This window comes from Rhinatrema bivittatum, chromosome 14 (genome assembly GCF_901001135.1).
Source record: "Rhinatrema bivittatum chromosome 14, aRhiBiv1.1, whole genome shotgun sequence".
Classification (NCBI taxonomy): Eukaryota; Metazoa; Chordata; class Amphibia; order Gymnophiona; family Rhinatrematidae; genus Rhinatrema; species Rhinatrema bivittatum.
In genome coordinates, this window is record NC_042628.1 from 13,339,235 (window position 1) to 13,362,043 (window position 22,809).

Genomic DNA, 22,809 nt, shown 5'->3' on the forward strand with positions numbered 1-22,809 from the left:
ACCTCACCTTTCTGCAGGTAAATTTTGCAAGAATAACAACGCCTCAGATTTGAAACACAATCTGCGCGTCGTATTTTTCCCACCTCGTCTTGCGCACTTTGCAACCGCACGCATACTTCTGGCGGTTTTTTTTTAGAGAGTGAACATACGCAGGTATTCGCAGATGCTTAATCGCTTTGGAACTTGTCCTTTCCGAGCAGAAATATCACATGGAGAACCGAACACTGACGGGCTGATGCAATAATGCGCACGCAGCCCCATCCCCTGTGCGCCCGATGCAGTATTTAAATGCGAGGGAAATCAGAGCAGCCTACAAAAAGGGCACGCGCATAGGGAGAATTGTGCGATTCTGGCGCGCAAAGGAGCTTATTGCTTTGGGCGCCCAAAATTGCAGCGGGGGCTCGATATGAGCGACCATTTTGATCGCTCGTCCTTTTGGTTATTTTGCTGAGGGGCTGATTTCAGTGCTGAAGTTTCTTATCTCAGGCGCCCGTTGCTATGCGCGACTAAATTGTGCGGCCATATCAAAAGTGCCCTTCTTTTTGATCAGATCAACGTACGTATATTTTTTTTCCACCACAAGCAGTAAATTCAGGAGTCAGGATGAGACCGAGGAGGAGGAGGAGGAGGACACGTCTATCGCAACACAGATGGCCATATTTTTCAATGTTTCTCATGAGCCCTTGACTGCGAGTTAACTTTACTCCACCTCCGGAGCTGGAGTTAAATTCGCCGCGTTAAAAAATGTGCATCAGATACCCGGCCTTGGGCGCGCTTTCCTGCATCGGGCGGTAATAGCCACATTCTTCATCTACGTGGAATTTACCTACGTTGTGCACCATCAGGTACGCATTTCTTAGGTCGTACGTTTTTGACGCATAAATCTCCTTACTGCATCAGACGCTATTCTTGTGCGCCCAACCACGAGCAAATCCGGGCACTAGGCTGGGTGCACCTTATTGCATCGGCCCTCCGAATGAACAGCACGGATTAAAAAAAAAAAAAAAGAAAGGATACCTGGGAATATGACCAAAAGAGAGGCGTACTGGAGCCAGGAAATTGGCAGATGGATGCGTTGAGCCCTGCTGCTTGAAGTCTGTTGACGTGCTTCTTGAAGTTTTAGTTCTTCCTTCATGTTGGCCACAGATCCGAGCAGTCATAACGTGCACGGCTCACCTCTCCGCGAACGCACGCAAGAGAAGACAGCAGAACCACGGGGAAAAAACCAGCAGAAGTCCCAAAAGGCATTTCTAGGGTGTCTTCATCTCCCAGAACAGCAACACGACAGTCCTCGGGCAGCCATGCTCGCCACATCTCTACAGCAGCGCTTCCCAGCCCTTCTCTGTTCAGGGCCCGGCTTATGAACAGTGAGAAAAACCACAGAAGGAAATCACTTTCACTTGTCTTTTTTTTTTTTTTTTTTTACACTTTGGGGCCCAACTATCCAAAGATTTACTGACAAGGGAAAGATAATCAATTCATTTGACCGCTTATCTTAAGCTGAATTTTCAGCTGAATCTCACCGACTGGGTTTTGACTGAAAAATGGTCCTAAATCTAATTGGCCTGTTATTTTTCTGCTTGGTGTTAACCAGGTAAATTAACGGGCTCGTGCTGCAAAACCAGCAGTCACCGGTTCAGCTCCGCCCCCTGGCCTAACCACGCCTCTTTTCTGAACTGGACCGTTTCTAAACCGGCCAGGACCGAAGTTGACAATTAGACCTTTTGAAAATCTAACCCATTTGTTTTTATTGCTTTAACAGAGGAAATTTTGGGAAATTTTTGGATTTTGCTGCACCAGCGGAAGTGGTGTTTGCTTTATTCTTTGATTTCCTACTCTAAGGAGTGCCAGCTTGCCTGATCGTGTTATCCTTGACGTTCTTAAATGGACCTTTACTATACAGGCAAAGCTGCCAACCTTCTGGGGAAAATGTACTGTGTGCACTGTCGAATTGTACAAGAAATTCTAATCACAATGTGTTTACCTGATGGGCATAAATCAGAATTATGCTCAAGAGCAGAGTACTTTCTTACCAGGGGAACGACGTGCAATGCACCATCCTTCTGAGGGACCTAGGTCTGATTCAAGGTTCATGTCTTCTGCTCCCAGGTCAGCAGGGGCTGGGAATGCTGTGGAGGGTAGCGTCCACCAACCCCCTTAGGGGGAGGGAAGTTCATAGTCATCATGCAATGGTGACATCTAGTGGCCAGATTTAGGAATCGTGATGGCCCCCCTCCCCCCATTTGAGGACTGTTGCTGCAGTGACTGGGCTAAAGCCATTTGGGAGGGGGATATAAAATTGGGGGGGTGGGGTGAGGAATCCTCAGGTGGTTGCAAATGAAGGCTCCTGGTACCACATCCCAGTGTTGGTTCCATCTGAGCTGGAAGTACAAAGGACCAGGAGGAAACTGCTGGATCAAAAAAAAAACCAAACACCCAACAGCACGTTCTCACCCGCATTGTTGGGGCTCGAACAATTTCCTGCCTAGAATGAGTTGCCCCAAGCTGTTTGAATCTCACCAAAGCCTCAAAGCCTGAACATGAAAGCAGGTGCAAACTCATGAAGCATCCGCTCTGCTCAGAAACCCCGGGCACACTAGAACAGAGTGCTCCTAATACCCTGACTGACAAAGGCTGCAGCAGATATCGAGACCTGATAAGAGACAGAAGCACGAACACCACCACCACATGTGAATAACTCACTTAGGACAAATTCTCATCAAAACAGAGCGGCCTGAGTGTCAGAGCTTATCTTCCTGTTTCCTCGCTTCCTCTCTTACAGCAAATGATGTTAGAGAGCAGTAGATGTTTACCAAATATTGCAAAAATAGCCTAAATCAATGCAGAAGGAAGCAGCCTTTGTCCTGTTGCACAGACAAATCTGCTCATCCTTTTATACATAAAACTGATTAGGGCTAGGGCTTTTGCCACATGGGTGGCCATTTCCCGTGATGCCAGCACCTTGTATTTCTACTGTGCAGTGTTAAACGTGAACAAGGTGATTTTTAATCACCGAACTCTACAGACATGAGCCAGGAGTCACAGAGCAGCCTCACGGAAGTGAGGCAGAGCCTTCCTGTATACAAAGCGAGTTCTGTCATCTCCTTTTTAAGATGCTCCCGTTTCTATAAATGATGCTCTGAACCTGCCAGGTTAGGGCCCCTCCCAGGCACAAACACAGTTCTCCTTCATATTAGGTTGCCCCCGTTTTATTTACAGCCACAGTTCTCCCTCGCCACACCACCGAATCCAGGTCAGCAGTTTGTTACTCATGGCAGGTGTGTAGTCTGGGTCTGCTCATACCAGCAGGGTCCAGGCCGGTCCTGCTGCAATGGAGCTTCAACTTCCAACGCCACTGTGCAGCCTTCAGCCATCAAATCACCCGAACCCTGGGCCTTTCCCAGCAGCTCTTTCTTAAAACCGCCTTTCTCGTCGTCCACCCCACCCCCGAGAACCAGTCTGGATCCTTAGGGGTGGGGTCAAGTCCCAGGCTAACACTGGTCTGAGGCTGCCTCTGTGACCTCACCAGCAGGGCACCAGGCCTCCACCAGACAGTCCCTAGTGATAGACCCGGGGTCAACCCCTGTTCAAAGCCCCCAAACACCCTTTGTAGCCTGACAGTACCTTAACCGTGCGCGCACAATCCAACACAAGGTCCCACTATCAGGTGGTGGTAGAAAGTGCTTCGTCTATTGATTCACAGACTTTGGGGTTCAGAGTTCACCCTCTGATCTTGACATTCTTGACAGAGGTTTTCCGTTGCTTTCTGCCATCCACAGCAGCTGACCTTTCCCAGGGGCAGTCCCTCCAGTAAGTAGCTCGTCCCAGCCCTACTTAAGCCTCCAAGGTTCAGGCTCACACTCGGTGGTATTGATGGGATCCACCATCAGGGCCAAACCTTAGAACAACGAAAATAAATGTACTCAATTGGTGGAGAGGAAGCATCAGGAGTCAAACCCAAGAGCAAACTGACTCTGGCAGCCTGCACCCCGACACAAGGTGCAGCCTAAACAAGTTTGCATTCAGGATGCCCGGCAGTCAAACTTCCATACATTGTTGTAGAGGGATTTGAAAAGGAAAAGCCTGAGTCCAGCTCAGGAGGCACAACACATTGGGCTTCCCCAAGAGCCAGCAGTCCAGGGCCTACTCTGCCTCTCCACTAGAAACAATGGCTGACGCGTGTAGGCCACCCAACCCCGCCTGCATCATCATCATCATCATCTGCCCCTTCTTGAACTCCCAGCCACATTTCTGTGCAAATCGTCCTCCACCCCTGAACCTACTGGACAAAGGTTTAAAAGGACAATAATCTGTAAAGCAGAGAGGCCGGCACTGCCTTAGCACACGGTCGTGGCCAACGTGGCTCTGATTAGGGAGCCCGCTGGTCCTGCTCTGCTCTGTCGCCTGCCATTTTCAGATCTCATGCTGAGCATGGGGGAAAATCTTTTCTTTCAGTTTCCATTTCTTTTCTTTGAAATTGTGTTTTGTTTATGCCTTTCACCATGAGGTCAATCATTTTAGCGCATGCTAAAGAAATGAAGCAACAGTCTATCGAGGGTTTTGTTTTTTTTTGCATCATTTCCAAAGGGAAATTATATAAAATGAAACAAATGTCATCAGTGTTTTTCAGCTCGATTTTAAGACTGCATATGCCTATGGGCCAGATGTGCTAAAGGCTTTTTTCTCATGTTGTGTCTATGGGAAAAAAAATGCTTGCTACATAGACCCCCTACAATACACAAACAGCCCGATTAATGGTTCTGTTCTTACCAGATTAAAAACTTTAAACACGAGGGTGGTTTTCAAAGGGATTTAGCTGGCTGGATTCCCATGGGTAAAATTAGTTGAATGAACCTAGTCACCTAATTTCACTAGCAGCTAGATTTACCCAGTCTTAATGTAGGCGTGCCTGTGCAGAGTATTTTAGTCAAGGGCAAAAACTGCCGAACCCCATCTGCAGAGATACGGTAGGGGCAAAGTACACAGAAAGTTTGGTACGCGGGTAAAAGCTCAGCCACGTGCTTTCTTGCTGGGTGGCTTGTTGAGAATCGTTGCCGATGTGATGTGCATCTCAGGAGATTTTGTGGCGTTATGTTACCTGGGCACAGAAGGGATTGGTGAATCTGATTACCTTACAGCGTTATTATTTTGAGCACCAAACTGCAGCTGGTGAGTCGTATTTTGCATGTTTTAATTGATTCAAACATTCAGGGTTTTTGAAGCATCTTCATCTGGTTTCCAGAAACTCTGATAGGCTCCCCTGAGACCTGTCATGCACAAAAGACCATCGCAAGTCACTTCACATGTATTACATTGATGGGTCTGAGTTGGCTGTCGTAAAATAATTAGCATATTAAATAAACAAAACCAATGGAAACAAATCAAAAAGGTCCCCCCCTCTTGTAAATTTTAACTTACAATATTAGCCATCAAAGTCCACTGAGGGAACAAAATGGACCATCATACTCCATGCCATGTAATATTTATGATTATCAGTCCCGCTGAATTAAGGTCATGTGTCTACATGAACCATAGACCAAAACATTTCTTTGGATATTTTTTTTTTAGTATATAAGTAAAAGCATTCATTGTAATGTAATTCATCCTGATGATTCTCAGTCCTAACATAGCTCGATGTTTCGATCAATTCTGCATCAGAGGATACAATATAAGTAGCTTAACTCACAACGTCGTATGACCCCTGCATTCCATTTTGTCTTGTGCAATGTCTCAGACTGTTCCCCAAAACATGAACTGCTCTTAGTGGTCCATGTGAAGAGGAGATGTGCAACAGCATTTTGGAGGACTTCTGCATAGCATGATGGGATTCATAAGCACCTCCCCACTCTCCAGCACGTCTGTTGTATCATCAGATAGGAGACACAAAAGCAGCAAACATTAAAACCTAAATAAACCCATGTTGACTAAAATTGTCCATGCAAATTCTAAAGTTCTTTACATAGCTGAGAGTTGAAATGGTCAAAAAGCAATGACAACTCATGCCACTAACAGAATGGGCATGGAGATACTAGCAAAATTCATTCTGAAGTGTGCTTATCTGATAGTTGTTTTTTATTTTAAATAATTTTCTAGGAAATGGCTCACTTTCAGCCATTTACTGCACATTTTTTAAAGGCGGTAGTGGATGGCGAGCATCTCGGCTGCTATGCTTGTGGGAAATAATTATATTGTATGATATATTAATGTGCGCCCACGCAGATGTGCAGTGCACGGGCTCCCAGTTACTGTAACGTCCTGCACGCAGAGGATGTGGTATCTCTGCTGCAACTCGATAGAAGGTGAGAGCAAAAGCTGCTCCAGCGCAGACTTCTCAGGGTGCAGGTCACCCTTACAGGAACAGAATGGTAAGGCGAGAAGCTGACTGGTGCAAAGTTTGGCAAGGACGCAGGGAAAACGCATTCCTACTGGTGCACCCAACAGACGACCACGCATTGTGCCAGTGCACTTACTTCCTTCGCCTGTTTGACCTTCTCCCAGGTTTTCAGGCATTTTTTTAGTTCTAACTCAGACGCTCATTGTAAGGCTCAAATATAAATATATAACACCAGCGTGCAGTAGAACTGTGCATGATTGACTGCATTACCACATTATCAACACAAATTTGTTTTTTCTATATTTTGTGATGCTCTAGAAATGTTACTTCTAGAATTTCTGCCACCTATCAGGCAGTAAGAGCCAACTTGTTAAGCTCAGATATCACAACAATGATGCTTTATGATAGAGCAATATCAATTCAGCTTGTTCTTTTTCACTCAACGCACAATTAAGCTCTGGAATTTGTTGCCAGAGGATGTGGTTAGTGCAGTTAGTGTACAAAGGTTTAAAAAAGGTTTGGATAAATTCTTGGAGGAGAAGTCCATTACCTGCTATTAATTAAGTTGACTTAGGGAAAAGCCACTGCTATTACTGGCATTAGTAGCGTGGGATATACCGTATTTTTCGCTCCATAAGACGCACCTGACCATAAGACGCACCTAGGATTCAGAGGGGGAAAATTTAAAAAAAAAAAATTGTGCTAAACCGGCTCTGCGTCTGGGCGTCTTATGGAGCAAATTAGGGGAGTGCATAGTTTTTTTTTTTCTCCCCATTTTGTTTTCGGGTCTGGGGAGGGCCATTTCGGTCCACTCCCCAGATCAGAAAATTTTTCTTTCTGTGGGAACCCCCAAAACCACCCCCCCCCCCATCCCAACCCTTTAAATTAACAACCTCCACCCCCCTGACCCCCCCAAGACCTGCCGAATTAATTTCCTGCAACCCCCCACCCTCCTGACCCCCCCAAGACCTGCCGAATTAATTTCCTGCAACCCCCCACCCTCCTGACCCCCCCAAGACCTGCCAAACGTCCCTGGTGGTCCAGCGGGGGTCCAGGAGCGGTCCGGGAACGATCTCCTGGGCGTGAGCCGTCGGCTGCCAGTAAACAAAATGGCGCCGACGGCCCTATGCCCTCACTATGTCACTGAGACCGACCGCTGCTATTGGTCGGTCTCAGTGACATAGTGAGGGCATAGGGCCGTCGGCGCCATTTTGTTTACTGGCAGCCGACGGCCCTATGCCCTCACTATGTCACTGAGACCGACCAATAGCAGCGATCGGTCTCAGTGACATGGTGAGGGCATAGGGCCGTCGGCTGCCAGTAAACAAAATGGCGCCGACGGCCCTATGCCCTCACTATGTCACTGAGACCGACCAATAGCAGCGGTCGGTCTCAGTGACATAGTGAGGGCATAGGGCCGTCGGCGCCATTTTGTTTACTGGCAGCCGACGGCCCACGCCCAGGAGATCATTCCCGGACCCCCGCTGGACCACCAGGGACGTTTGGCAGGTCTTGGGGGGGTCAGGAGGGTGGGGGGTTGCAGGAAATTAATTTGTCAGGTCTTGGGGGGGGGGGGTTGTAGGAAATTAAGTCGGCAGGTCTTGGGGGAGTCGGGGGGGGGGGGTGTTTGTTAGATTTTTGTTTGGTTTTTTTTTTATATTCGCTCCATAAGACGCACATACATTTTCCCCCCACCTTTGGGGGAAAAAAAGTGCGTCTTATGGAGCGAAAAATACGGTATTTAATGTTTGGGTAATTGCCAGGTATTTGTAGTCTGGATTGGCCTCTGTTGGAAACAGGATGCTGGGCTTGATGGACCCTCGGTCTGACCCAGTATGGCATTTCTTATGTTCTTTAACTTAAAGGGGTACTCATAACTACTTTTAGTGTGGTTCAGCACATTTTGATCATGGAGGTCCGAGCCCTTATTTAAATATTTTCTGTACATTAAAAGGCAAGTTGAAGTGACACTGCTGCATCATAACACATCAAGCACAGACATGTTTGACTGCTAAGGCCCTGGACTGCTGTTTGCCCCCCCCCCCCCCAGTGAAGGTGACAAACTGGCTCAGGTTCTTTTACCAGGGTCAGCAGATCCAGTCCCGGGTTTACCCCATGATGTGCATGGACTTGTAGCTGCTCGCTTTCTTTCGTGAAATCAGAACAGCATGAGGTAAAACCAGGACTGCATCTGCCTGCCACCTGATTCATGGAGCCAGCAAGTCATCCTGCAGTAGTAAAAAAAACCCAAAAAAACCCAAAAACTGCATTTTTGGTAACGCGTGGATGATAGCTCACCCACTCCAGGGTTTTCTGTGGTCAATTTAAGCAACACGGCTGATGGCGAGTGAGCCTGTGCCCTCCAATGGTCATCACTGGTGTACGATGGAAGTGAAATGAGGAGGAGTAAAGAGTGAAATAGTAATTTTTTTTCTTGTCCTTTCAGAGCTGGCTAGGTGCTTCCTACACCATGGCAACAATAGATTTTTTTGACTGGGGCATTGGACTTCCTGAGGTTCTACAAGTATACAAGCACATTCCACAAGAGTCTGCAAAGGTGGATTTCAGAGGAGGGGGTAAGCGTCACAAACTGCCCACTTGTAAATCCTGTAAAGAGCATAGCAAGTCTGGGAGTTCCTGTGCACTCAGTGGAGGTGCCACGGAGGACACATCATGTGGCCACGTCTCCATTGACACAGTAACGGTGGCTGATGAAGTTACTCCTTGCTGTCCGCAATGCTTCTGTAACAGACTAGAAAGGAATGATATGCATGTGGATGATGGCCATAACAGCAAAGACAGCAACTATCCTGCAGTGAACTTTGACGATAGCAAAAGCCATGGTGAGAGTAAGCGGCTGGCAGCTGCCTCAAGTGCCGGAGACGACATTTTCTCAGGCTCTGCATCGACGGCTAGTTGTGGAAGGTGTGAGCTTGAGCCAATCGGTGAACCAATGCAAGGTTCCCTGGCAAGTTCTTTGGAACCAAATATGAATATTTTAGATCTTCTTTGCATGGAGCGAGATGAGTGGGACCTGCAAAGTTCAGCATCTTATCGAGCGGCAGAGGATGAAAGTATTTCCTATGATTCCGATGCAGAAAACTTTGGCTATCCAAGAATCTGCCTTGATTTAGACACCATTGATAGTGGGTTTGTGGACTCTGAGTGTGGAAGCCCCACTGAATGTGAATTTGAAAAAAATGACATTACCCAGACCGATTCCACTGAATCTGTCCAACTGCAAGGGGACATCCAGTGCCCAAGAAGTTACGTAAAACAGTGGATTTCTATCAATTCCACCATAACTAATAATGAATCTCAAAAAAGTTAGTGATTCTTTAAGTGTATTCCTTCTGCGTATCATTACTGGCCCTGGTAATTCCTTTAATTTCAAAGAAAAATAAGAAAACAACCCTGCCAGGTTTATCACAGAGCTGTTGATTGGTTGATCTTCCAGGACTCTTACAGTGTGTACACCAGGGATAGGTAATCTTTTTGGGTCAAGTGCCAAGCAAACAAATGACAACATTGCTAGTAGGAGCTCTGGAGGAGGGTTTCCCCTGACATAATCCAGTCTCATGGGGCTCCCCCTCCCCACCACAATCTCAGTCTCTGCAATGCTCCTCCGACCACTTTCTAGGACTTGAACTGCAAGCCAAACTCCAAACTCACAGACTAGCTGTGCTAATTTTCTGCAAAATAAGCCCAATTGGCCTGCAAGATTTTTTAAAACAATTGTGGTGCCGGCATTGGAGATGTCGTAGTATACTGGGAGGAAGGTGTTGCCGAATGTTGGTATAGATCTATATTAATATAAATTAAAAAAATAGCCTGCAATATTTGTAAACACAAATTTCGAGACTACGACCTGACATATAAAAAGTACAGGTCACGGTAGCAAGCAAATGACAATAGAAAAACAAATTGTATGTGCAAATATGTAGGACTGGCACTGGATCAACCAAAATGCTCTAAATAGGTTGAATTACGATAGGTCCGCCAGAGAACAATGATGTCTGATAAGTTCACCAGAGAACGGTCAGTGATGATGTTCTTATCTAAGGAATTCAAATCCCCCTGAAGCAGATGATAACGAAACATGGAGCCATGCTGGGGAAGTCCACAAAGGTTCACGTTACCAGATAAGTGACGGGTTTTGTATGGCCATTAACTTGTTTTTTTAGCTCACCTGTGCTCTTTTGGATATTTGAACTAAGGAATTTTGCCATTATTGAATTTGATATATATTTTTTATGGGTATTTAAAATAATCACAAAAATCATAAAAGTAGACCTATCCTAAATCAACCTATTTAGAGCAGTTTGGTTGATCCAGTGGCGGTCCTACGTATTTATAGGTACAATTTGTTTTTCTGTTGCTTTTCATTGCCGTTTATTTGCTACCGGGACTTGTACTTTTGTTTGGTAGACCTCTAGAAACATAGGAATGCCATGATTGCAAATCCCTGTTTGCATTAGGAATAAAAATACAAATCTTGACTGGGCCATAAAAAAAAAACCCTGTGCGCATGAAGTTGTTCTGCTAGCACACTTTAAAATGTGAGTGCATTTGTGTGAGAGAGAAACTCATTCTGCTTTGAATGCATTTTGCCGTCCCGGAGGGTTTGAGCATAGCAGTGGTTGGATTGCACTAGTTTGGACTACATTTTTTGAGCTGGTATTCAGATCTGATAATCGATAATTATAATATATCTATGAGGTCTATCTGCAAAGTTTGTCCTCAGGCACACATGGAGGTACCTCCAGTATGTGCTGTTTCTTTACACAACTAGGACTGCAACCAAGAGCTTTCAAGAGAAGGGGCAATGTGATTTCTCCTGATGCACGGATGTCTTTATATAAGGATGATTTGGCTCATCCAGTCTACCTAGGCCACACTGGTAACTCACTACTAACTCACTTGGAATTCAAGAGGATGGAAGGAAGAGTGCAGTGTTGCTAGGGTAACATTGCACTAATGTAAACTACAGTGCACTGGAAGTAGGAACGAGAGACCAATGCAGTGGATGGTGGAAACCGAGCCTGCATTAACTTGGGCTCCCTCTCATCACCATCTTTCTCCAAGCTCCATCTTACCGGGCTGGATCTTACTTGCCATTCAGTAGGAATTAACTATGCATAAAGTGAGTCCAAACTTCCCACTGGCTTGATGGTGCTGAAATCTTCTGTTAAGTGCACTGACTCTGAATCACGCCAGCAAGTCTGCTCTTAAACACTTCATGGCTGATTATTAAAAAAAAATCTAAAGCACATGGAACTCATCTACATGGGAGCAGAGGAGGTCCTAACATCAATGAAACCCATCTATGAGGCATCAACATCCTAAAGACATTGCAGTTGTCTGCCTGTCCTAACCCACTTTCCAGGCAAGCCCACAGAACTTCTTCTGGCCTGTCTCTGCCATTTTCACTCATTCCAAGATTGAATTTTGCAGTGTTTTACTGTAAACTGTGAATTGTAAAAAGAAAATATATTTTTTCAGTGTTTTATTTCAAACTGTGACTTGTAAAAAGAAAATATATTTTTGCATAGGTAATCACCATCTATCTGTAACCAAATGCTGATGAAATTGGCTTATCTTTATGCGACATGAACAGGCTTATTATTTTTAGTGTTCTATGTTTTAATCCTTGTTTTACTTTTGTTAGAAGAATTTAATAAAGATAATAAACCTGTGACCCGAGTACTTCATATGCATCAATATCTTGTCTCATATCTGTTGCTTTTACATAATTATACATTTGTTTGTTTGTTACACTTGATTGTCTGCACAATAAAATAATCATAAACGAATGTCAGCAACATAAAATAACAATGCCATCCGAAAAATGGCGGCTAGCCATAGTACTTCTTATCATCAGAAAACCTGTCACCTCCAGCGAGGAGCAGTCTCTCCTCATTCCACGTATATTTCAACATCTGAAATGTTTCATTTGCTAATTTAAAGAGTAATTTGCAGCCTCTGTGCAGTGCTTGCAGGCCAATTTTTAAAGGGAAACTCCTTCAGGGTTTTCCTTTGGAAATCCAGCAGTGGCCAGTCTTGCTGGGATTCTTTACCTTGCCTCCTTTGCAGGTGGAAAAAATCTTGGCACAATATGTGCACACAGGGATTTAAAGAGGAAATCCCCAGGCCATTCTCCAATGCTGCCCCTTTTCCCCCACACAGAGAGGGAGGGGATACCTTTACTGCACCAGCAGAAAGCCTTCCGAAAGTTACCCCTTAAGGGCGTAACTGGAACTTTTTATGCATGAAAGCGACTTGCAATTGGAACGCTACTCACAGGACAAGTCAGAATTGGGTGGAATATTTGGGGATTTTCCTGCAAATAAAAGGTCAGGACATGGAGAGATCTATTGCCCCGCCTAAAAAATATATAAATTGGTCTCTTAATAGGAGGGGAGAGCAAAATACTTTCAAAAATGAATGATATCACTTGTTCAGATTTTGATTCCCTGTAGACTTTCAGCCGGAGTGGGGCTGCTCAGCCTTTGGCTTAAACCTTGCCAAAACACCAGACAAAACTGAGGCAAAACAGGGGGAAAAGCAAGAAAAGAACGAGGTAAAAAAAAAAAAAAAAAGAGTCACTGGTGAGGATGTTTTGAGTGTTTTTAAATTCTTTATTTCCAACAACTACAGAGAAAAAAGCAATTCCACCATAGCAGCAACGCAGAGAAGCAAAAGAATCAGAAACCCTAAAGTCAGGGCCGAGATCCTCCACAATAAAAGTAGCTCCTGAGTCCCATCCAGCTGTCGCCCCAGACGGAGCGGTACTTGTCCCTCTCTCCCCTACTCCAATGCCACGGTTGTTCGATGCGCACCACCTCCAAGAAGAAATCGCTAATGGCGGCGGAGAAATCTGCTTCTCCACTCCCATTTAGGTTATCTATTCACTTATGGATCGCTTCTCCTGAAAAGACAATCAAAACATAAAAATATAAAGACATCATAAACTTGTCACAACTTAAACATCATAAGACAGACAACCTGAGTTTGGCATAAAATCACCACACTCTCCGCTCTACTTCAAGAATTGCTTGCTTTGTAATTAAAAATGAGGGTTTCTGTAAGTACAATTGTGATGAAACAGGAGTTTTAACTGCTAACATTATTTATCTGCCATGTAACATAGTAATGTCAGCAGAAAAAGACCTAATTGTCCATCCAGTTTGCCCAGCTACCTTCTTACCGTAGTAATTGCCACTCTGAGCAGGTTATCCCTATGCCTTATATTAAGGGTAGTAATATTTGTAATCAAAACCAAGCAACTGTCAAACCCATAAGAAAATTACTGCTAGCAACATTTTACAGGGTGCAACTCCCTTGGAGAATATTTCTTCTGATGCTCTACAGCCGGACAGCAGGTGGCCATGTTCCAGAGTGACCAGCAGCTACAGCTGACTGCTGACCCTGCTCTGCTGCTGAAGGTCCATTACAATGACAGACAGCTATGGCTGAGAGACAGCTAGAGGCTGCTGACAGAGACAGACGGAGAGAGAGAAATACTTTCAGACAATATGGGCATCCTGTAGTACCAGGCCACCTTCACACTCCATGACCTCCACGCCACCAACAAATCAGCAAACAACTGTGGGAATCCAAAAGGCTGCAGCTTCATTACACAACATTTATGTATCCCTGAGCGTAACAATATCAACCACTGCCCAGTGAGCATCCGCCACATCCCTATAAAGATGCCCATCCCCAGGGCATGAAACCTGCAGCCCAAAACTGCTACCATGTGAGGTGCCCACCACATCCCAGTAAGGCGCCCACACAGATATGAATATGCCCAGGCACACCTTCCTCCTATATGTTCAACAATCGATCAACCCTCCCGGAACCCACTACAAAATCCAGCTGCAATAAGCAAAAGAAAATAACATAAGCCCAAACATGAGAAGGAGGAAAGCTGAAAAATAAGAAAGAAGGGGGAAGAAAAACACAGGTCCACAGGACCTCTGCCTTTATACCCCATCCCCACGTGCCACTTCCTGTCCCAACATTTCCAGTGGAGCCAATCAAACCGAAGCAAAGCTCCACTGGGAGGAAGGGATTCCAAGCCATATGACCCCACCTGGCCACAACCCGCATGAGACTGCATGTGGTCAAGCCAGGAGCCCACATTGTCATGGGCAAATCAGTACCTTCCCAATCAGACACTTTGATCTCTGTAGCTCATTGCTAATAAACTACCAGTGTCTGAGATGATCTTATCAGGTCTCTTTCAACTGAGACAGCTGCAGTGTTCAGCTCTGTGGAAAGATTCAGTTAAACCACTTAGTGCTACTGTGAAAATTATTTTCTTTTTCTCTGCCTCTTGTAATGCAGCTTTATTTTAAATATTTTATATTCACTGTTCTGACATTTTAATAAATAACTTTTCAGTTTATTAGCACTGGGGCAGATTTTCAAAAGGGTACGCGCGTAAGATACGCGCGTAACCCCCGAAAAGCTGCCCCTTCCACCCCCTGCGCGCGCCGAGCCCATGTTGCATAGGCTTGGCGGCGCGCGCAAGCCCCGGGACGCGCGTAATTCCCGGGACTTTCCTGGGGGGGCGTGTCGGGGGCGTGCAGCGGCTGGAGCATCATCGGGGGCGTTCTGTGGGCAGGGCCGCTGGCGTGGTTCTGGCCCAGGGGCGTTCCAGGGGCATGGACGCGGCCTCCGACCAGCCCCCAGACCGGAACATGGCGCGCAAGTTACGCCTGCCTTGGGCAGGCGTAAGTTTTGCAAATAAAGGTAGGGGGGGAATTAGTTAGGGCTGGGGGGCAGGTTAGTTAGGAGAAGGCAAGGGAAGGTGGGGGGCGCTGGAAAGAAAGTTCCCTCCGAGGCCGCTCCGATTTCGGAACGGCCTCGGAGGGAACGGAGGCAGGCTGCGCGGCTCGGCGCGCGCAGGCTGCCAATTTTGCGCAGCCTTGCACGCGCCGACCCCGGATTTTTGTTTGCGCCGGTTGCGCGAACAAAAGTACGAGCGTGCGTACTTTTTAAAAATCTGCCTCACTGTGTTTCTGGCTGATTAGTATCCCAGGTAAGCGAGTCACTGGGTGATCCCAATCTTTCTTGGACAAGTGGCCTGTGAGGTTTTTCCTGGGATCTGTAAGACACCAGATATGTGGAGTTGGAGTGCCCCCAGTAGACCCTCAGGGAGTAGCTTGTAGGCAGGGTACTTGCCCAGTTGGTGGGTGGTTAGTTGCCAGGAGAGAAGCATGTGCACAGGTGCAGGCGAAGCCTGTTGGGACTTTTAAGTGGCCAAGTGGTGGGTGTTAGGGGCATTACATGACAATGAGGAATCAATCTTATCATTAACTCCCAGCGCTTATATAGTAACATGGCAGCAGAAAAAGATTAAGAAGTCATCCACTTTGCTCATTTATTCTTGTCCAAACTGCTAAGGCTGTAGCTCAGCTGCCATCTGTAGAAGCTTGAGCACGTGGAGAGTATCATTCCTCACAAATGATAGAGTATTTCTCCAAATACAGTTCCAGCCATCAAAATCTAATTGACTAGAAAGCTCCTAAATTTCATTTCTATGTGAGAGGAGCTGACATGACTGAACCACACTAAGGATCCTACTTATCAAAGCTCATTACCATGATTCACTACAGGGCATAAAGCCTTTAAAGGTCAAACTGCAAAAGTCAGCCCCTCTTCCCACCAACCCCTACCCAGCTTCCCATACATCTATAATGTTTCCTTCACCTACCTCTAGCCGCTTCAGAATTATAAGGGGGAGGGGACAACACACAAACTGACATTCAGGAGTATGTAATCAGCCTCTGTCCTGGCTAGAGACCAGGCCATAAAAGAGGCAGGAAAAAATGTTGACATAAAGAAAATACAAATTATGAAAGAAAACATGGAAAAATCAAATATGGGCCCCATCAGCACAGACCCAGCCTTTCTTCCATCCGAAAGAAAATCCAATGTAGATAATAAGTGACCGAACCTTCTTACTAATAACAGACCCAGGGTCCAGAGTATGTCCAATGTAGATAATAACTGACCGAGCCTTCTTACTAATAACAGACCCAGGCTCCGGAGTATGTCCAATGTAGATAATAAGTGACCGAACCTTCTTACTAATAACAGACCCAGGGTCCGGAGCATGTCCAATGTAGATAATAACTGACCGAGCCTTCTTACTAATAACAGACCCAGGGTCCGGAGCATGTCCAATGTAGATAATAAGTGACCGAACCTTCTTACTAATAACAGACCCAGGCTCCGGAGTATGTCCAATGTAGATAATAAGTGACCGAACCTTCTTACTAATAACAGACCCAGGGTCTGGAGCATGTCCAATGTAGATAATAACTGACCGAGCCTTCTTACTAATAACAGACCCAGGCTCCGGAGTATGTCCAATGTAGATAATAAGTGACTGAGCCTTCTTACTAATAACAGACCCAGGGTCCGGAGTATGTCCAATGTAGATAATAACTGACCGAACCTTCTTACTAATAACAGACCCAGGGTCCGGAATATGTCCAATGTAGATAATAACTGACCGAGCCTTCTTACTAATAACAGACCCAGGGTCCGGAATATGTCCAATGTAGATAATAAGTGACCGAGCCTTCTTACTAATAACAGACCCAGGGTCCGGAATATGTCCAATGTAGATAATAAGTGACCGAGCCTTCTTACTAATAACAGACCCAGGGTCCGGAATATGTCCAATGTAGATAATAAGTGACCGAGCCTTCTTACTAATAACAGACCCAGGGTCCGGAGTATGTCCAATGTAGATAATAAGTGACCGAGCCTTCTTACTAATAACAGTCCCAGGGTCCGGAGTATGTCCAATGTAGATAATAACTGACCGAGCCTTCTTACTAATAACAGACCCAGGCTCCGGAGTATGTCCAATGTAGATAAAAACTGACCGAGCCTTCTTACTAATAACAGACCCAGGGTCCGGAATATGTCCAATGTAGATAATAACTGACCGAGCCTTCTTACTAATAACAGACCCAGGGTCCGGAATATGTCCAATGTAGATAATAAGTGACCGAGCCTTCTTACTAATAACAGACCCAGGGTCCAGAATATGTCCAATGTAGATAATAAGTGACCGAGCCTTCTTACTAATAACAGACCCAGGGTCCGGAGTATGTCCAATGTAGATAATAAGTGACCGAGCCTTCTTACTAATAACAGTCCCAGGGTCCGGAGTATGTCCAATGTAGATAATAAGTGACCGAGCCTTCTTACTAATAACAGACCCAGGCTCCGGAGTATGTCCAATGTAGATAAAAACTGACCGAGCCTTCTTACTAATAACAGACCCAGGGTCCGGAATATGTCCAATGTAGATAATAACTGACCGAGCCTTCTTACTAATAACAGACCCAGGGTCCGGAATATGTCCAATGTAGATAATAAGTGACCGAGCCTTCTTACTAATAACAGACCCAGGGTCCGGAATATGTCCAATGTAGATAATAAGTGACCGAGCCTTCTTACTAATAACAGACCCAGGGTCCGGAGTATGTCCAATGTAGATAATAAGTGACCGAGCCTTCTTACTAATAACAGTCCCAGGGTCCGGAGTATGTCCAATGTAGATAATAAGTGACCGAGCCTTCTTACTAATAACAGACCCAGGCTCCAGAGTATGTCCAATGTAGATAAAAACTGACCGAGCCTTCTTACTAATAACAGACCCAGGGTCCGGTGTATGTCCAATGTAGATAATAAGTGACCGAGCCTTCTTACTAATAACAGACCCAGGGTCCAGAGTATGTCCAATGTAGATAATAACTGACCGAGCCTTCTTACTAATAACAGACCCAGGGTCCGGAGTATGTCCAATGTAGATAATAAGTGACCAAGCCTTCTTACTAATAACAGACCCAGAGTCCAGAGTATGAGCACTCAATCAGGTTTAATCCTGCCAGTTTTTAAAGCAACTGGGGGTGTTGAACTCAACACAAGTTACCCCTACCTGGACATAGTGAAGGCATTTAATCGATGTTGGGGGACTCAGGCTCCTACAGAACTGGCATCTAGGCCTCTGGAAGCCTCTCTTAAAAGATCGTGTTTGTTTCCCCGGCTTTTTCCACCAAGCTCCAGCGATTTCACTCTTCCAGGCCATAATGTCTTGGGACGTGTAAGAAGTGTCAAGGGCTGACAATCCTACCCATTCTTCTATATCATCCGGTGGTGTGATCAGAGACCAGCCGGGCAACTTTCTCAGTTTGGGCTGATTTATGCCTGCTTCATCATCCTGGTGAGCATAGGGGGAGGGAGAGAGGAATCGGTCATGTATTCCTCAGCAGGAAGGGTCTTAACTTCCAAGCTGGCCTCTAAGAGAAGCTTTTCCAACTAATATCCTGGGTCAGCCCAGCCTGCGTGCTGGAATGGGACTACGTAGACTTTCGGCTGACACTGACTTAGGTCCCTGAAGCAACCTGAAGGGTAAAAAGGTGAGGGTCGGAACAGGAGCTGAGTGGAGCGGCTGCTTTCTGCTCAGGATGCCCCCATCCCCCCTCACCCTCAGCCATGTGGCTGTTTTTAACACTAAGATCTCCATTTATATGGCAATGTCTGTAATCAGTGCATTTAAAAGAATCATTTGAGAGAGGTGGCAGGGTCGGGATTCAGGAAGCAGCGTGCCAACTTCTGAAGGGAGCCACGGGCTGTGGTCAGTCTCCGCATCTCATCCTACCATTGGTCCTTTTTATTGGACCAACTTGATGCATGCAAAATAATTGTATTTGTGTTTTATATGATTATGTCTGTGCTCCTTAACTGCTGTCTGCTTAGAACATAATGGGGTCTGACTGGTAGGAAGGAAGGCAGACAAGCCAGGCTCAGAAGAAAATAAAAGCAAAACCGAAAATGTCACAGAATTCAAATAAAAATCAGGAATGACTAATAAAATGTAGTTTCGCTTGCTACAGAGAAGTTTCAGATTGCCTAATCCTTCTTCTACAGGACAGAAACGTCATCTCCTTTAGCTGAGATGTTGTTTATTCTTCCCTGCTAAGATTCCTCTAACTCCAGAGATCTGCAGCCGCCCATGATCCCCTTCCCATCCCAGTCTGGGCACAGATTAGGTGCATTTTCTGCCCCTTCCTGCCCCATCTCCCAAAACTCCACATGCCCACGCCCACCCTCCCAGTGTAAGGTCTTGAGGAGCCCTCCGGCTTCCCGATGTCCAGCGTCTCGACCACCAGCTGCCTTCAAAAGGAAGAACACTTCTAACACGAGATTTTCCCCCCACACGACGAAATCATGTCGGGTTTTCCAGTACTAGGGCTGCTTTTAAAAATCTTCTGTACTGTGCTGCAGATGCACAGCTCTGAATTAAAAAAAAAAAAATCTGAGTTCCAAGCAGGCAAATTGTTCATCAAGGGACTCTCCACCTTCCCTTCTGTCCATGAATGTTGACCTAAAGGTTAATATATATTTTATATTTTATTTATTTATATTGTGCTTTTCACACTTTATTCAGCACTTCAAAGCGGATTGCATTCAGGTACTGTAGGTATTTCCCTATCTAAGCTGTTTCCTAAACCTGTCCCAGTGACTGCACAGCCAGCGGGTTATCAGGATATCCACAGTTTATTTCATTTTGTTTGCTTGATTTTAATTAGTTTCTTTTAGCTGCCTCTTCATATACATTACGTCCTCTCCAACTGGTTCAGAACACTGCAACTTCCTTATTAACCAGCACAAGCCGAAAAGATCATATTACTTAGGTCTTAGACCACCTCCACTGGTTACCAATAGGTCAACCTATTCATTATACAATTTTATCCACCATTCACAGTCTGATTCATAATAACTGTGCTGTTATGTTCCTCCTTGTGTCTTTATCAACCTCCGCGCCACTAACGCTATCTTGATAAAAACTATCTACAGGTACCAAACATCAAAACAACAAGACTAGACCTAACCTGTAAACGTGCCTTTTCCATGGCAGTTCCCATAATGTGGAACTCACTGCCAAAGGCAATCCAACTTCTTACAAACCAAAAGCCTTTTAAAAGGCCTTAAAAACCTACCTATGCTCACTTGTTTACCCTGAACCAAAAGCATGATGGCTGCTTCTTTTCTGTCTTGTTACTTTAATCTACAAGTTGTATGACTGTGTCTATTTTAATTTACGTAATTCTTTTATCATCTGTTTTTATTTCTTTATGATTGTTTTTTACATGTCAGAATTTTTTATGTATGGTAAATTTTGTAAACTGCTTAGATCTGCATACTGTATAGGCGGTATAGAAAAGCTTTTACATAAATATATAAAATAAATACTATGGGCCAGATTTTTTTAAAAACCCCTGTGCGCGCCGAGCCTATTTTGCACAGGCTCAGCGGCGTGCGCAAGCCCCGGGACGTGCGTAAGTCCCGGGGCTTCGCAAGGGGGCATGTCGGGGGCGTGTCGGATAGGCGGCGTGACTTTCAGGGCGTTCCGGGGGTGTGGCACCGGCCCAAGGGCGTGGTCGAGGCCTCTGGACCAGCCCCCGGATCGGGTGATGGCGCGCCAGCAGCCCGCTGGTGTGCGCAGAGTAACAAAGGTAGGGGGAAGGTTTAGATAGGGCCGGGGGGGTGGGTTAGGTAGGGGAAGGGAGGGGAAGATGCGGGGGGTGGAGGGAATGGGCAGTGCACGCAGGGCTCGGCGCACGCAAGTTGCACAAATGTGCACCCCCTTGCGCGCGCCGACCCCAGATTTTATAAGATACGTGCGGCTACGGTGCGTATCTTATAAAATCTTTTGTTTGCCTGGTGCACGAACAAAAGTACGCGCGCGCGTAGATTTATAAAATCTACCCCATTATGTTCTAAGCAGATAGCAGTTAAGGAGCACATACATAATCATATAAAACACAAATACAATTATTTTGCATGCATCAAGTTGGTCCAATAAAAAGGATTCACCTACTAAATTTGTTGAACATGAATTCCAAGAATATTTCTAGAATTACATAATATGCAAATGCTTCAAGAAGTAACCTGAACACAAATCAAGAAAGCTAATTATATAATAGCTTATGAGCAATGAGGATAGTGTATATTATGGTGATTCCAGGCTGCAGCCCTCCAAATATGGCTCCAGAAATGCATCCATTTTATATAGGAGATATGACCTAAAAATGAATAATTGTCAATTGCTGATTAAACATCAATGATGATTTTTGTTTTCGATTATGTGCTTCTGACTAAATTCTACTTCCCCTTCTCTATGGTGGCACCAGCAGCTCAGAATGTCAGTTTTTTAACTTATACTGCCTATTCTGGTAGTGGAGCAAGTACCAGATCCTTCTAAGATGAAAAATAATTCTAAGAGACAGTGTCAGAGCTAAGAGGCAACAGAATACTAATATTTAGAGACAAAAGAAATTGAGGCCAAGGGGGAACGTGTTAAGAAAGGACTGGAGAACAGAAGAACTCTCTCATAAGAACATAAGATATGCCATACTGGGTCAGACCAAGAGTCCATCAAGCCCAGTATCCTGTGTCCAACAGCGGACAATCCAAGACACAAGTACCTGGGGCCAGGAGTAAAGGAAGTCTGGAGAACAGTTTGGATTTTCTTTCCTGGCCAATAGATGGCGCCAGTGCTCCATATTTGACCTGTGAAAGTTTTGCACAGTAAAACCGCATCTGGAAGGAGAAATCCCCCAATACACAGGGAGTTGTCCTGGAAAACAGGTGTCCCTTGCAAGTTGTGGCACCTTTTACTGAACCAACAGAAGAATTATTCAAAGAAGTTATTCATGGTCTTCCGAGACTACAGTTGTCTTCTTTCCATGTAAGGTGCATTTGTTTTGCTCGTCTCGTTGACCAGAGAGGAAGCAATAATTTGCCAACAGTTTTAGATTTGTAGCAAGATTTCTGGAGCTGCCTGCTCAATGGTTATTTGTAGCTATCAGATTATTAACACTTGCATCTAGTTTTGTCTCCTGTCATGTTACGCCGACGTCGGCGTTTCAATGTTTTCTGAAGAGATTGCTGTGATTTGCACTACTGTTATCCTGAATATTTTACCTGTTGAAAGTGTTGCTGTACACCGAGACAGTATCTGATTTCTCCCCTGATGCAGCCCTATTGAAAGAGGGCGAAACTCGGCTGGAGTCGGGCCTATTGCATATTCTGATTCTACATAATAAACTCTAATTTTGGACATTAGGCTGCTTATTGGGAAAACAATGGTGGCACCTCAGACCCTTTCCTGCTGCCGGCTGCAGGGGAAACACTGGCCAGCCTCCTTTCACTTTGCTTTCTCAGGCCCCCAAACTACTTCACCCTCCACTATCTCTCCCCTTCCCCGCTAGGCTCAATCCTCTCCACTCTATCTCCACTTCCAGAATTTGACCCCTCTCTTAGAACTGCTCCTCACAGAGGCTCCTTCTGTTCCTCTCTCTCACACTAACAGGCTCCCTCCCTCTCTCTCTTGCACCCCCCTCACACAGGCTCCCTTTCTCTCTCATGCATACACCCTCACA

At 45.4% G+C, this 22,809-nt stretch overlaps 1 protein-coding gene across 1 annotated transcript in view; it reads left to right on the top strand.

Annotated features, from left to right (window-relative positions):
• The window catches only part of IL21R (interleukin 21 receptor), a 37,892-nt gene extending 25,835 nt beyond the window's left edge, over positions 1 to 12,057 (top strand). The window contains exon 10 of the mRNA XM_029577247.1: positions 8,781 to 12,057. Within this exon, the coding sequence (XP_029433107.1) occupies positions 8,781 to 9,665 (885 nt within the window). The 3' untranslated portion in view covers positions 9,666 to 12,057. The remainder of the gene's footprint in view (positions 1 to 8,780) is intronic.
• The last annotated feature ends 10,752 nt before the right edge of the window (positions 12,058 to 22,809 follow it).